The sequence below is a fragment of the Portunus trituberculatus genome, chromosome 39 (genome assembly GCF_017591435.1).
Source record: "Portunus trituberculatus isolate SZX2019 chromosome 39, ASM1759143v1, whole genome shotgun sequence".
NCBI classification, from domain to species: domain Eukaryota; kingdom Metazoa; phylum Arthropoda; class Malacostraca; order Decapoda; family Portunidae; genus Portunus; species Portunus trituberculatus.
In genome coordinates, this window is record NC_059293.1 from 4,795,949 (window position 1) to 4,813,448 (window position 17,500).

Consider the following 17,500-nt stretch of genomic DNA (forward strand, 5'->3'; position numbering starts at 1 on the left):
AACAGCTGTTCGTGAACAATGTCATCATGATTTAGTATATTTTGTTCTCCATTTATATTATTCAATTCTTTGTCTTCTCATACGTACGCTTCCCAACATTAGCAAAAGCTTCATTTAGTTCCTCAGTCTTCACTATGTCATCAGTGTGTCCGTAATTATTACTGATATTTTTTTTGCTAGGCACAATATTTCTCACTAGTCTCCAAGTTGCTGATAAATCACCTCGACAGCTCTCGAACTCTCTTTTGTAATAGTCACGTTCAGCGTTTTGTAATAGAAATTTTACTCGGTTGCGTTCTTGTGTGTATTACTCCTGAAGTTCAATGTTGCATCTATCATATTTAAGGCGTGTCTGAAGAGCGTTGCGAGTAGCCATGGATGAGCGAATCTCAGTGTCCAACCACGAGGCGAAAGATTTATTTATCTTAGTACATGTAACTAGGATGCATTCATCAAGACAGCGAGTAAATACTGACGACAATATATTAACCTGAGTGTCGATGTCATCTGAGAGATAAATCTTATTGAGTTCAGATTAATAGCTTGATATGGCATTGCAAAGGTCATCTTTATTGTATACACCCCATGTAACGGAAGTTTATCGTCATTGCTGCACGTTTAGGCTTGCTAATATTGACTGTTGTGGTGATGAGATCATGGTCAGCAGTAACGCTTGGCACTACGTCCTTATGTAAGATTGTGTCACGTCTGTTTGTCACTATAACGTCTAGTATGGTGGCTGTTTGTGGTGTTACGCGAGTGGTTTTGTCAATTACCTGATGTAGTTTGTTCATGCGAAGTACTGAGCTGACCTTATTTCCATTAGTAAGTAGATCATCATTGAGATCACCTAACATATACAAACACTTACTTTTTAGACACATATTCCGTAAGGTATTGTTTAGTTAGTATTCAAAAGATTCCTGGGATGCCTTAGGGTAACGGTACACACTCCCTACAATAACAGAAGGTAATTTCCTGCACTGAATACTTAACCACACGTCTTTCACTCCAACAGGCTTGTCATCCTTACTAGTGATAACTTTTGTAGTGCGGGAGTGGTACAGTGGAACCATGCGTGCTTTGGGGTCCGAGGGGTCTCAAAGCGCACGGGTTCGAAATTCGTCCTGTCCACGGTCCGAGTGTAGGTTGGGCTTCCTCACTCGGGGCAGATATTTCCTAGAGGGTGGGCCTTGAGATAGGAGGTACCACAAAAACTATCCCCTTTAGCCCATAAATTCCCGTGAAAAGTCCACATGGTATAAATAAAAAGAAAAAAAAAAGTACACACACACACCACTCGCTTAACTCTTGTCGCACCGATACACTTTATAGCCTGGGATGTGGAATTAATTGTCCGGGATCTGAGGGAGGAGCCAAGTTTCAATAATGCAAAGTACATCAATATTTCGATTAATGACTAGGAGTTTTACCTTTGTGATGTTACCTAAAAGAGACCTTGCATTAACGAGTTCGATAGTGAGACAGTTCTTCCGCTTTTCGTGTTTTTCTGTTGTATCTTCTTTGCCGGACTCCTACGCGTTATTTTGACAACACCGTCTGCTCTTGAGGCTGAGAGAGAGAGAGAGAGAGAGAGAGAGAGAGAGAGAGAGAGAGAGAGAGAGCAAGCAAGACAACAAGAGAACGATAGAGCGAGAGAGCAAGAGAGAGAGCAAGAGAGTGATAGAACGAGAGAGCAAGAGAGCGTTAGAGCAAGAGAGCTAGAGTGAGCAAGCTAGGGAGAGAGCGAGAGAGCAATACAGAGAGAGAGAGAGAGAGAGAGAGAGAGAGAGAGAGAGAGAGAGAGAGAGAGAGAGAGAAATTACTTTTACACTGGTTACATTCCTTCCCACTGAGGCGAGTGTTTAGATTGATGGAGGCCTCTTCTAGGGTGGTCTCTCTCCCTGCAGGGTCCCCAGGGGTGGGAGGACCTGCAGCACGTGGACTCTGCCTGGGTCACGGTGAGGCTGCTTGACGTGAACGACAACCCACCCTTGTTCTCTCGCCCACACGCCCACGTTACTGTGAAGGAAGACGCCGCCCCTGGCACGCCGTTGGCCACACTGAACGCCCACGATCCTGACGCGGTGAGTTGCGAAGCGCGACATGCCCTGTGTTGTATGGAGTGTTACCGCTGTTTTTCTGATATCTGGAGTTATTGGTGTGCTGAGAAATCGCCTGAACTGTTACTCTATCTCTCGGTGGCATGGTCCCGGTCGCAGGGCAGCAGGCAGGGCGTGGACTACAGGCTGGAGGGCGGCTGGGATGCCCTTGCTGTGGATGGGGACGGAAGCGTCAGTCTAGTGCGGCAGCTGGACAGAGAAGCTCCAGGCGGAGAGGAGGGTGAGGTGCTGGTGGTGGCCGTGGACAGAGGCAGCCCGTCGCTCTCTGCTACCGCCACACTCACCATCACCGTCACTGATGTCAACGACTGCCCTCCGCTTCTCCTACAGCCCACACTCTTGCATGTCACAGAGGGTGATCCACCAACCAAGTTGGGCGTGCTCAGAATGACCGATCCTGACGTGTGGGCTCTGGGTCACGGACCGCCCTTCTTTCTCTCTCTGGCGCCCACCAACACGCCCCTCGTCCTCTCCCTCATCAGTCTTAAATTTGACCCACGTGAGTATTGGTACCATGCCTTGACCCCCCCTTCCCTACATTCGCACCCTTCCATCCACCCGATCCACTCCACTCAGCCACACACGGCACACACTTCTGTATGTGCTCCTTGTGCGTCAGTCAGGAGACAGGTGTGTGTGTGTGTGTGTGTGTGTGTGTGTGTGTGTGTGTGTGTGTGTGTGTGTGTGTGTGTGTGTGTGTGTGTGTGTGTGTGTGTGTGTATTTGTGAATGTGTATCTGTGTAAAGTAAAGTAAATTTATTGCCATTATTTACATTACAGACCTATGAAGCCATAACAAACAAATAGCTTGGCATAGTCTGTCGAGTCGTAACTCCTAAAACAGACAGATTTTAAGAATTAAATTAAATAACAAATTATGGCAAGGTGAACATGCATTAGAAAACTTTGCTAATGCAATGTAATGTAGGACTACAATAGTAATGAGTACAATTTCTCGATCAAGGTAAATGGGTAAACTTAATAAAACTTAAAATGTAAGTAAAAAATCAGCAGGAGTTCCACCATCATGAGAATTACAATGAAAACATTATTCTACCATATTCATGAGTAATTACAGTGTACCTAGGTTTGTACATATAACCGATAACTTTTTATTTCCTTTAGAAATTTAATTAGAATACTTCCTCTAAGGTGGAAATTCGATGACTCGATATCAATATCGGTTTTTTGGCTCTCCCATTCCTATTTTTTCACTGAATTCAATAATATTTATACACAAGGTGTACGTTTATGGTGTACATCTTCAGTGTTAATTTGGTACAGAAATGTGGCATAGTTTTTTTTCAATAAATATTTTTTCGGCGATAAGAAAATAATTCAAAATACCATTATAAAATCAAAACTAATAACAGTGTGGCAATTTCCTCTTAACCACATATAATATACATAACAACAAATAAATGTCAGCATCGGCATACACATAACCTATGTTATAAAAATTTCATTACACGCCAAATTGTTACCTTTTTTTCATAAAAAAATTTGAGTTTATAAGCCTGTTGTAAATTTATTTGAGTGAGTTCATGCATTATCATGCTGGCATTTGTTAAGATGAGGTTGTTGATCATTTTGCTGCAGAAAGTTTTGAAATTGACCAATTACTGAAAAAGTTATTCAACAATATATGCTGAAAAACTGAAAGTCGAGAAAAACGCATTTTTCTGTGAACATCTTCAAAACCCCCACATAACTCACTCCAATATGTACCAAACTCAGATATGTACTTACATAATCCCTTGACAACTGTTTGGAGGCTGGTATTGGCTGTTTAGATAGTTTCAGGCCATGTTACATCATGGGAATGTCGTCTATATAGCCTCTCTGAATGGTGAGCTCTCACTTGCCTGTCAGCCTTACAGGCTCCTGGTCCCGTTATTATCATATTAGAATATATAACATATCACTGATAGGTTCTGAATGGTGAACAACACTGTCACATTTGTCACACCGAAGATTTATAGTACAATCAAACAAATAACTTGTCACTTTTGCGGTGATTCCGTTGCCACATTCACATTTCACCAAATTGAAAATTGTTTGCAGTCTTTGTAATGATATCACTAACAAGGCACTATCCTCACTAGTTTGGTGAACTTCACTCTCCTCTGGTGGCAGGAGACTATGCCTGTAGCTTGCAGCAGACACGTGAGGGTCGGGAGTGGCAGGGGTGGTGGCGGCGGAGGTGGAAGCCTCGCCAGTACTACCACCACGTGTCTCAGGCTCCTCACTTTCTTCTCTTTCCACCTTTTCAAGGCTTTCTGGCGGGCTGTTTCAACCTGAGTCTTTCTTTTACCACTTACACGTGGCATTGTCACAATTTGGGGACTCAACACGTGTAAAGTACGATCAACAGGTAGGCTGCAGGCACGCACACTTCCTAAGGCTGTATCAATCGGTACTGAGGATTTAGCATCTTCCTCACCCGCACTGCCTGATCCTAAACTGTCGTACAAGTACATCACGCAAAAAAAATAAAATAAAACAGCTCAAAAAAGGAAATAAATACAAGCAAAACAAAGACTAGAAGAAAAAGGGGCGTGTGCGCGCTTGGATATTTAAAGGGCTGGCCCTTTAAACCCGCCATTACCAGGTAAGCAGTGCGTTATGCGCCTGGCAACTTCGGCCATAGCTTCCCTCTCCAGAGACGAACCCAACTACCAAGTTTCCAATTTTTCAATTTTTTTGACCAAATTAACGAATTTCCCCCCTAAGCAGGACTTTTATATCCTGAGGAAGACTATTAAAAAAATTTTGACCAAAAATTATAACACTATTTTTTAACAGTTTACTCCTTGATACAGGTAATGATAAGTTTACATTATTACTTTTAGTATTTCAGGAATGCTTTCTAAGTTTGAACACTGAATGAGAACCAATTGTTTTAAAAATCAATAACAGAGTGAACTATTTATGTATTGAAGACACTTTCAAAACTTTTCTAGAATGGTATATTTCATCTGTTGAATCACATTTCATTTTATAGAAAATGAATTGAAAAATTTTATTTTGTGAGATGGTTAATTCATTTAGGAATGAAGGCCAAGTACTCGTCCATAACTAAACACAATATGTAAAGTGTGGATAAAAAAGAGTATAGTATATACTTATTTTTAGCTTTCTTTGTTAAATTATGACGAATTCTTTATAAGATGCCAGTTATTTTTGATAACTTTAGGCAAACGTCATTTATCTGTACGAGTATTTTCCATTTTAAATTTTCATCAACTTTAACACCGAGAAACTTGGTAGTGTGGACTTGGGTTAATTTTTCACCATTTAACAATAGTGTGTGTGTGTGTGTGTGTGTGTGTGTGTGTGTGTGTGTGTGTCTAATTAAGTAAGTAAGTAAAGGTTTATTGCCCATTAGCATAAATACATTTGAGAAAGGCATATTTACAAAAGAAAAAAAAATGGCAGAGACTGTCAAGCCGAAGCTTCCCGACAGTCACATTTATGTACATAACTATGATTATTGTTTACACCAACACCAATTGGCAATATTTTAGGTAAATTGCCTAAAGAATGATTTAGGTAACTAGAATAGTAATAATAACAACCATATCTAATAATGACAAGAATAAAGCTAAGCTAAGCAAATCACAATAAACATACTGCAAATGCAAAAATGATCAATGATAATAATAATAATGAAAATAATAATAATAATAACAGTAATACCATTACTACCATTACCATCACTACAAATAATAATAGTAATAATAATAATAATAATAATAATAATAATAATAATAATAATAATAATAATAATAATAATAATAATAATTACAATAATAATAATCATAACGATAACAATAATAATAATGATAATAATAATAATAATAATAATAATAATAATAATAATAATAATAATAATAATAATAATAATAATAATAATAATAATAATAATAATAATAATAATAATAATAATAATAATAATAATATATAATAATAATAATAATAATAATAATAATAATAATAATAATCCTGTTAATAACACAATGCTATAATTATAATACCAGTAAATGAAAGAAAATAAGACTAAACATAACACAAAAGGAAATTAACACCGCATACTACAATACCACATTAGAAAATACAGCTATAAAAATCTGTTTGTTATACATGGTAAAGGCAAAGAGGAAGGGAAAATCTTAGATAGAAATGTTTGTTTTGCATTTAAATGTTAAATTTAGAATATCATGTATTTTGGCAGTTATACAAGTATGTCTTCAAAGATTTTTTTAAAGTGGACAAGTTATCATTATAAAGAAGTGTTTTTAATTGAAAAAGTAATGAATTCCATATTTGTGGACCGGAGCATAATACACTATGTTTAAAAAGAGTCGTTCTGAATTGCGGGAACATGAGATTGACATTATTACCCCGAATATTGTATGATGTCTGTACCAATTTGAAAGGTTGAGCTCCAGAATATTGTGTAAAGTACTTATAAATACTTAACAATAGGAAATGTTTATGAATATTTGAAAAAGTAAGAAAATTTTGTTCATTATATATGTTGCGTGTTGATTCAAACCTATTCAAATGAAAAACACATCTAAATATTTTATTTTGAGCAATAGTTATTTTCTTAATGAAAGACTGCCAAGTACACGCCCAGATTGCTACGCAATAGGTAAGGTGGGGATAACAGAGGGTGTAATAAATACTAGTGAGTGATTCAATTGTGAGACTATTACGAACTCTAAACAAAATACCACACATCCTTGATAATTTATTTGTAACAAAAGAAATCTGTTTATTCCAATTAATATTTTCATCTATATAGACACCCAAAAATTTAGTGAATTCTACTCTGTTCAATGTGTTTCCTGCAATAGTAACAGGGGGAAACTCATGATGTACAGAGCGATTTTGGAACAGTATGTAATTTGTTTTTGCAATATTTAAGCTCAAACTATTTATTTTAGTCCAATGATAAATTTTTCTTAATTCTGTAGCCAAATCTGTGTGAAGATTGTTAATATTTGAGTTGTTTAACAGTAAATTTGTATCATCAGCATATATAGTGTATTTGAATTTGGAACTAACATTGACAATATCATTTATATAAATGAGGAAAAGAGTTGGTCCTAATATAGAACCTTGCGGTACACCCTTGTTAATTGCCCTGAAGGAAGAATGTGTGAAATTGCAATATACAGATTGTAACCTATTGCTCAAGTAATTTTCAATTAGTTTTAGAGGAATACCTCTAACGCCATAGTGGTTCAGTTTGTTTAGCAAAATTTTGTGATTCAAAGTATCGAAAGCTTTGGATAAGTCCAAAATACTCCTATTAAATATTGTTTTCCTCTAGGAAGTGATACACATTAGAGGTGAACTGAAAAATAGCAGTTTCTGTGGAACGACGTGCCCTAAACCCATGTTGATAGTCTGTGAGTAGATTATTATCTTCAAGATATTTAATAAGGCGTGCATTAATAACTTTTCAAAGACTTTACTGAAGGCGGGAAGTTTAGAGATTGGTCTGTAATTTTTCATATCTGATCTATTACCTGATTTGAGCAAAGGTATAACTTTGGCTTTTTTCAGTGCCTCAGGGAAGACTCCTGTCCTTAATGTTTGATTCACTATGTGGGTCAATGGAATGATTATGTCACTTACTGTCCGTTTCATAACAAGTGGGGAAATTTCATCATATCCACAGGAGGATGTTTTAAATGCCTTAATACATTTTTCAATTTCTAAATTTGTGGCTGGATATAAAAACATTGAAAAATTTGGAGAACATTGTGTGTGAGTGTGTGTGTGTGTGTGTGTGTGTGTGTGTGTGTGTGTGTGTGTGTGTGTGTGTGTGTGTGTGTGTGTGTGTGTGTGTGTGTGTGTGTGTGTGTGTGTGTGTGTGTGTGTGTGTGTGTGTGTGTGTGTGTGTGTGTGTGTGTGTGTGTGTGTGTGTGTGTGTGTGTGTGTGTGTGTGTGTGTGTGTGTGTGTGTGTGTGAGAGAGAGAGAGAGAGAGAGAGAGATTCAATATACATTGGATAAACGTTTCCTTTCAAAATGCTGTAAAGAGTTTTACAGATTTTTCTTCAATTTAATAACTTTTCGTGTTCAGAGGACTTGCATAGAGCACTTATGACAACACACACACACACACACACACACACACACACACACACACACACAACATTTTCCAACATTAATTTGCCCCAACAGCAAACTTAGCCCAACATTAATTCGACCGAAAGCATCTCTCTCTCTCTCTCTCTCTCTCTCTCTCTCTCTCTCTCTCTCTCTCTCTCTCTCTCTCTCTCTCTCTCTCAGTTGCCTTTTAGCAGCGAGGGAGGGAGTGAGGTTCCGCTCTGTCCCCCAGAGGTATAACAGTGCTCTATGTTTCCATTCTGAGTTTGTGGCAGAGGGTTGTGTGTATCTCTAGTCAAGTGTATCGTGCTTTATCATCCCACTGCCTAGTGGTGGTGAGTGATGCCAGAATTCAGTGAAAACTCGAACGTTAATCCTGAAAGTGAACATATAATTTCCGAGTGTAGTGAATGTTCCGATACGGAATCGCAACATGGTAAATCTGTAAAACGACGCAGCACATGGGAGGCTGCTGATAACATGGAGGACAATGATGGATTTCAGCTAGTTAATAACAAAAAAGAAAAGCAGAACAGCCGGGAATCAAGAAGCTGGTGCTTCCCAATCATCATGCCAGCAGCCGAAAGACACGTGCTACCGCCTTCACTTCCCGAAGGGCGTCTCCCCGACGGACAGGATGATATGGCTAGCGGAGGTCGCGGACAAGCATCGCAACTTGTCTGTGACGCCGCGCCTGACCGCCAAAACAGTCATAGCAGTCACGAAGGACAAGGACACAGTAAAATTCCTCACGGAAATAGGACATCCATACGATGGCGGCATCATGAAGTTGACGGAAATAACATCAGAAAATCAAAGAACCAAACTCATGATTCGCAACTACCCGTCCTTCCTGCCGCTGACCTTTATAGAGAATCTTCCTTCAGTGCTAAAGGCGGAGAGGAACTATCATCGAGACATGAAGACGCCCAGGAATCAAGTGACGGTGCTGTGGGAGGGCGAGCCCCCCACACAACTGCATCTGCCAGGTATTCGGCCTCTGAGGGTGGAGAGGTATATAGGCAAGCCAACCTTCTGTGGGAAGTGCCAGGAGTGGGGACACAGGGCGTGGGAGTGCGACAAGAGGGTGAGGTGCGGTTTCTGTTCAGAAGGTCACGACACGAAAGTTTGCAAAGAGAAACTCACAAAAGGAGAAGCAATTGTGTCCAAATGTCCAAACTGCTCCCAGGAGCATCACGCATGGAGCCCGAAGTGTCCCAGGAGACCTGTCACCACCTTTCCGCGAGACACGCCAACGACCGCAGCTGCCCTACCTTCACCGCCCCCTCTCACATCCGAGGCCTACCCACCCCTACCCCCGGCCGAACACCTGCAGTCAGGTCACCAGCATCCCTCCTCAGCGACCCACCCTCGCCTCTCCCACCTGACACCGTCGCCACCACCACCATCACCTCACACCCGTTCCTCCGCCCTACCCACCCTCCAGCTCACCAGCCGTCGGGTCAACCCCACCATCCACAGCCACCCCATCCTACCAAGCCTCCCGCATCCCAAGCACAGGACCGCCCCCACACCCACCTGCCTCTCAAGCCTTACAAGAGGAGCTGCCTCACCCCCGCGACTACAAATGCCAGGCCAACCTCCCACCCACCCTGCCCCCCTGCCCCCACAGATGAAGCCACCCCGTACCCCACAATCACAAAACAGCACACACGTCTCTCACATCACGAGCAAGTTGGAGGAGGAAGTGAAGATCCTTCGCCAAGAGGTAAAACAACTCTGGGATTCACAAGCAGCTCTTCAAAAAGAAAATCGAGAACTCCGCCAACAAATGGCAACGTCCATGAAAAATATGGAATCGGAAATATCAAGCATGAGAGCCATGATGGCTCAGCTCCTTCAAAATGTCACGGGGACAAAACCGAAACAACATCGAGACGAGCCGCGCGATGTGACGGAGGCCACTGTAGCCGCCACATCCAAAACTGCAACAGTGACCCCCACGCCGAAGCAGACAGCCGTGAAGGAGCACCAACAGCCCGCGAGACAGGAAATGGAGGCGATGGACACCTGCGAAGACCAGACGAAACAACTGACAACCGAGCCGACCCCGCCCAGCCAGCCGCCCAAGCCCCGCCAGACGCCCCGACAACACCGATCACAGGAGCGAGAAAACAGAACACCATCACCCAGTTAACCGTCCTACAGTGGAATATCTATGGCTTAGTGAGCAAAGCCAGTAATCTCTCACAATATATAAATGCTCACAACATGGCCGTTGTCCTTCTGCAGGAAAGTTTAGTGACCGACGCAACCACCGTAAGACTTGGCAGACGCTACCAAGTCTTTTATCAACCGTACCGACAAGGAGGATCACGAGGCCTCGTAACCCTAGTGAGAAAAGACATTCCAGCCGCCCTGACAGAGAACCCTCACAACCTAGGTGAGCAGGTGGACACTCTGTGCGTCACGCTGCACCTCGGCCGCACATACAAGCTCAATATCTACAATGTGTACTGCCGACAGAGATCAACTCTAGACCTGCTGCCCTACTAGAAGACCCGAACACGACACCAACACTCCTGAGTGGTGACTTTAATGCCCACCACCCCCTCCTTGAGCCGTGGGGGGACGGTAACGTGAACCAGCGAGGACGACACATCACGCAGGTACTGGAGGACTTTGCCGCGGCAGCCGTGCATCACGGTGAGCCGCGACCTACACACATAGCAGGAGGCAGGCTGGACCTCACTATAATGGTGAACGGGGACGGCCAGAATATGGATGTGGAAGGAGTCCCAGAGCTTCTGAGTGACCATTGGGCTCAAGAAATGTCACTCCTGTTAATCTACAACCTGACTGCATTATTAACAGGAAAAAATGGTTGACTCACAAGGCGGACTGGGGAAATTCACGCATACACTCAACACCTGGTATGCAGATTACAAAGTCCCTGAGTCGACACAACAGTTTGCAAGTGACCTCACAAGAGCCATTCAAGACGCAGCTGATGCCTCCATGCCAACCAGAGGAATGAAAAAGTACAACCCTAACAAGAAATACTGCTGGTATTACGATGACAGAGTTAAGCTGCTCACTAGAATGACTCGCCAGCTAACCAAGGTGTACCAGTCTACGAAGAATGAGGATGATAAAGCAAACTTACAGGAGTGGAACATATATGCAAGAGAACAATTAAATAAAATACGCGAGGAAAAATGGCTTACGTCTATGGCAACCCTCAGCCGCTCCACCGGCATGACCGCAGCCTGGAAGAAAATTAACAATGTCAGGGGTAAACACGCACGCCCACCAGCACACCCTGACCCAGCCGGGAAAGCAGAGGACTTAATCATGGAGTACCGTGACAGGTCTGCTACTACCAACCTCCCACAACATCTGCGAGACAACAAGGCCACACTCGACCCCGCGCGACTCGTCAGTGTCACAGCCGCGACACACCTCCCCGATGATACTGACCACCAGGTAACGCGGGAGGAGCTTCTGCGAGCACGCAAATCCAGCAAGGACACGGCCCCAGGAGAGGATGGCATCACATACTCCATGCTGAATCATGTGTGTGACGTGGCGGGTGATCCCCTGCTCCGACTGTTCAACATGTCGCTGACGCATGGAGAGGTGCCTGAAGAATGGACAACGGCCAACATCATTCCCATACCGAAGCACAACGACCAGTGTAAATTTAGACCTATCAGCCTCACCTCCACCATCTGCAAAATGATGGAAAGAATTCTCCTACGTCGACTTCAGTACAAAATAGGAAAATTTGACGCAGGAATAAATGGCTTCGTTCAAAACAGAAGTACTGCAAACTGCCTGGTCAACTACACATCAAATGCAAAGGCGAAAACCGAAGTGTTCATTGACATCGAGAAAGCCTTTGATAGGGCGCAGCCGACGGTCATCCTCCACGAACTCACCAAGCTGGGCGTCAAAGGAAAGCTGCTCACGTGGATAAAACAGTACCTGACGAACAGACGAGCCCGCGTCATATTTCAAGGTCATGCCTCACACTACCACACTTTAGAAAATGGCACGCCACAGGGAAGCGTCATGAGCCCCACCCTCTTCAATGTGTTGATGAACGTGTTGGCAACACTCCCATACCCCGCGGGCACACAACACATCGGCTACGCAGACGACATTGTTCTGCAGACCACCGAGAAAGACTCTGTCACCAAGATGCAAGCCTCACTCGACATCCTGGCGAACAAATGCGATACAATTGGCTTCACTATATCGCACAGCAAGACCAAAGCCATGGCAAAGACCCGCCGCATGCCCCAGACCAAACTCCGCCTCCAGGGTCAAGAAATTGACTGGGTGGCCACTCACAGGTACCTCGGCGTTGTCGTATCTCGGAATGGCACCAGCAAGGCCGAGGTGCAACATCTTAAGGAGAAATGCCGTCCCAGGATCAGACTACTACGAGCCCTGTCATGGAGAGGCATGGGAGCCTCAGGCGCCGTCATCCTCGCCGCATACAAAGCCTTGGTGCGCTCGCTGATAGATTATGCAAGTCCTGTCCTTCTCACCATCGCCGCCGGAGACGCTGCCGCCCTAGAAGCAACACAAAATGAAGCCTTGAGAGTTGCTCTCGGCGCACCGAAGTGGACGAAGACAGACAACCTGCGAGCAGAGACACAAATGCCAACAGTGACAGACAGAATAAAATACATGAATGCGTCTTTCACAGTCAAGACATGCACAAGGGACCATCCTGACCACGCGCTCACAAGCCTCCATCAACACCTTCAAGGCCGCCGTGGCCAGGCCAAATGGGTTGTCCAGGCAGCTAATAACCTCAGAGATTTCAACATAACATGGGAGGATGTGCAAGCAGCCACCATCCACCATGGCGCACATGCACTCCCCATGGACACCGGCACCTCTGCAAATCACCATCAACCCCCCACGATGCAGGAAGCAGGACACTATGACGGCCGAGCTGCGACAACACGGCCTGCACACCATCAACACGGCCCGCCTCCCTGACGCGGCTGAATACTACACAGACGGCTCCGCTGATCCAAGGACTGGTAGGGCTGGCGCCGCGTTCGTCTGTGTTATGAGGAACGCCGGCGAGACGCCCACACCTACCACCACCACCACCACCACATCAGCCGTCAGAACCACGGACTTCTCCTCGTCCACACAGACCGAGTTGGCAGCCATACACATCGCCTTACACCACGCAAACACCTCACACAACTACAATGTGATCATACACACAGACTCCATGACTGCCATCCACTGCTTGAAAGCCGAAAACAATGAAAACACAAACCAAACACACAACATACACACCACAGCCCAAGAAATTCAAGCCAGAGGACGGAGTGTCGTAGTTAACTGGATTCCTCTCATGTTGGCATCCGGGGAATGAAGTGGCCGACACACTGGCGAGACAAGGTGCTCAGGAGCCAGAGGTGAGCCATCATATCCCTACAGAGGTGCGACAGCTGCTGACACGCATCAGAAAACATGCGGAGACCAGGAGACTGCAACAAGCAAGAGAAGCCCGACTTGGAAACAGTGCGAGCGGCCGCTGGCAAGGAGCTGTGTGTGAGGCGGAGGGCGACGCGCGCCAACAGACCCTCCGGGAGTGACCAGGCTGTGCGAAGTGGTACGAGCAAGAATACGCTTAGGGTACCCTACAAGTGGCAAATTGGAATTGCCACACCAGACAGTGAAAACAATGCAGACTGTGTGGACAACACGAAGGACACACACTTGAACACTACTTGCGTGACTGTGCAATAGTAAACCCCTTAAGGGAAAAATGTCCAGTGCATTTACCTACACTTGCTGAGCTGGCAGCTCATTTTGTAAATATTCTTCCACGAACACTTAGCTCCCACCCTGACTTCTGTGCAATTGATAGATAAAGTAATCTCATCCATATATTTTCTTAACTGCATTGATATCATCTCTAATATTGTATAATATTATTTAACTTATCTCAGCAACCATTGTGTAACACGAATGTAACTGATATTTGCCAAGACAAGCTAAGTCTTTGTCTTTTTCACATGTTCTACTTGTGAATAAAAGTACTGAATCTGAATCTGAATCTCTCTCTCTCTCTCTCTCTCTCTCTCTCTCTCTCTCTCTCTCTCTCTCTCTCTCTCTCTCTCTCTCTCTCTCTCTCTCTCTCTCTCTCTCTCTCTCTCTCTCTCTCTCTCTCTCTCTCTCTCTCATCTTCAGACGTAACAAATCATTAATTATAGGAGACTTTAACATAAATTTATTGGAGCATTCTATCCACATTCCTACAAACTTTTTCCTTAATACCATGCAAACACTAAATTATTTCCCCCACATATCCAGACCTACACGATTTCCGGATACTCCTGTTCTAGGTCAGCCCTCGCTACTAGATCAAATCTGGTCAAATTTCACACCTCACTCATTCTCAGGAATCCTTCACTGCTGTATATCAGACCACCTTCCCATTTTCATTAATATCAATCAGCAATCTAAACCCAATAAAAAACAAGAGATAAAATTTAGAAATTTTAGTGCCAATAATCATATTCTTTTTACCAATGAGCTACGCAAAATAAACTGGGAAGAACTGCTAACTATGGAAAATACTAACAACAACTTTAATCTATTTTATAAAAAAAACTATACGAATGTTATAATCAGAGTTTCCCAATTAAATCTAAATTTGTTACTGATAAAAGACTTAATAATGCCTGGCTTACAAGTGGAATACTAAAGTCCATTAAACATAAATGTAACTTATTTAAAATGTATAATCTTGGAACAGTATCTCATGAGACTTTCAAACACTATAGAATTCATCTAACCCAAATTATCAGGACTGCAAAAAAGAACCATTATTTCCAAGTTTTTACAAATTTCCGTAATAATACCAAAAGATTTGGCAAGCAATTAATGAATTAAAAGGAAATACAAATAAAGCAAATAACAATAAGTCTTTGCATTATAATAATTCATTATTAACCGATTCCTCAGATATAGCAGAAGCCTTTAGTAGATATTTTTCCACTATTGCACCTGAACTTGACAGAAGACTTCCATATACAAATAAAGACCCGAAAGACTACCTTAAAGGTAACTTTCTAAATTCTATGATGTGCCCTATTGTGACTACCTTTGATGTGACTAAAGTAATTCAGTCCCTAAATAACAAAAACTCAGGTATTAATGATATATCACCCATTGTTATTAAAAGAAATGCTCAACTCTTCTCAATTCCTTTGACTATACTATTTAATCAATCAGTTGCAACTGGAACGTTTCCATCACTATTGAAGACTGCAAAATTACTCCTATCCACAAGTCTGGCCCCGATAACGACATTAAAACTATAGACCAATATCACAACTTAACATTTTCTCTAAAATATTTGAAACGTTAATGAAGGTTTATTTAATTGATTATCTTGAAACTAAAAATATATTAAATTCTTCTCAATATGGGTTTAGACGGAACTGCAGTACATTTAAAGCCTTAAACGCATTTTCTAATGATATACTTTCTGCAATTGACAAAAAATTCCATGTATTATCCATCTTTATAGATTTTGCTAAAGCTTTTGACACAGTTAATCATAAGATCCTTATTAACAAAATGCATCACTATGGAATCAGGGGCACATTACTTTCTTGGTTTAAGGATTACCTAACAGACAGACATCACTATGTTGTGTTTAGTGGTGAAAAATCACCTACTACCCCTGTAAACCTTGGTGTACCTCAAGGAAGCGTTCTAGGTCCAATTTTATTTCTGATATATATCAATGACATTTCTGATCTTTTCTCTGAAACTAAAAACATCTTGTTTGCCGATGACATGATACTTTATTTAACAGGTCCAAACCAAAATGAGCTTGTAGTGAATGCGAATCATGAACTTAAAAACTTTACCAGTGGTGTCTATGCAACAGATTAACAATTAATACTGAAAAACCTACTTTATGTTATTCACTACTACAAAAACACCTCATTTGATAAATTTGAAAATCAACAATGAAATTATTTCTAAAACAAATAGAATACGATTTCTTGGTGTCGATTATGATGATTCATTATTATTTAAACATCACATACATAATCTTACACAAAAAATATCAAGACACATTGCCTTACTATATCAAATAAAAGATATCATGCCTTCTAATGTACTAAAATCAATATACTATGCACACATTTATCCACTACTTACTTACTGTAATCCCATTTGGTGTACAACATACACCACCTATCTAACCCTTTAAGATTATTACTCAAAAAATAGTAAGAATTATTACTAACAGTGATTATTTAGCACATACTAATTCACTATTCAAAGAAACAAAAATCTTAAAACTGGATGATATAACAAAAATGGAAATAGCTAAACTTATGTATAAGAATAAGAATGAAATGCGTGACCTCCTCCCATCTCATAATTATAGTACCCGTCACCGCAACAACCTTAGCTTTCCTATTCATCGTTTATCAAAATTTCAACATTCAACAACTTATTTGGGTCCTGTAACTTGGAATACTATTCCCAAAGAAATTCAAGACGCTCCTTCCCTCAACACATTCAAAAGCCGATTGAAACACAATATCATAATGACATATTAACTAACTTACTTTTCTGTCCTGCCTCATTAAGCCAGCATATAAGTAAAACTCAATTCACTCCCGAATACTAGCTGAGATCCAACATGTTTGTAAAGCTAAACTATCCTACAAATGAATTATGTATATGAAATTATTAAATTAGTATATCTTAGCATGTGTATGTCTGCTCATATATTGTATTTATATGTAAAATTGGAATGTCTGTATGTCTGTATACATGAACAAATTGTACACCTCCTATGAATAGTCATCCATTCTTTTTATTGTCTTAAGTAATAAACGAATCTTAATTATCTTTTGTGTAATATATGAATCTAATACTAGGATATTATATATAGTTATAATAATGTCAGCATTACAGTAATAGATATTGTTGCCCCAGCCAGATTGTTTAATATTTTTAAGGATATTTTTTTTCATGCCTAAAAAGCTATGCTTTATATAGGCTAGCTTTAGCTATATATGTACCTACAGTATATAATTCTACATGAAAGCAAATACATACTTGTATGTTTATATAGCTAATTGCTATAAATAAATGTTTCAAATGTTTCAAATGTCTCTCTCTCTCTCTCTCTCTCTCTCTCTCTCTCTCTCTCTCTCTCTCTCTCTCTCTCTCTCTCTCTCTCTCAGGCCTGGACAGTGGACGTGGTGGGGCGGAGATATGG

General features: G+C 41.6%; 1 protein-coding gene across 1 annotated transcript in view; it reads left to right on the forward strand.

Moving 5' to 3' along the window:
* Positions 1–17,500, forward strand: part of LOC123515625 (putative neural-cadherin 2) — a 361,909-nt gene that overhangs the window by 296,674 nt on the left and 47,735 nt on the right. Inside the window, exons 10-12 of the mRNA XM_045274424.1 lie at positions 1,911–2,087; positions 2,223–2,622; positions 17,466–17,500. The exon at positions 17,466–17,500 is cut by the window's right edge and continues 168 nt beyond it. Coding sequence (XP_045130359.1) covers positions 1,911–2,087; positions 2,223–2,622; positions 17,466–17,500 — 612 coding nt within the window. The remainder of the gene's footprint in view (positions 1–1,910; positions 2,088–2,222; positions 2,623–17,465) is intronic.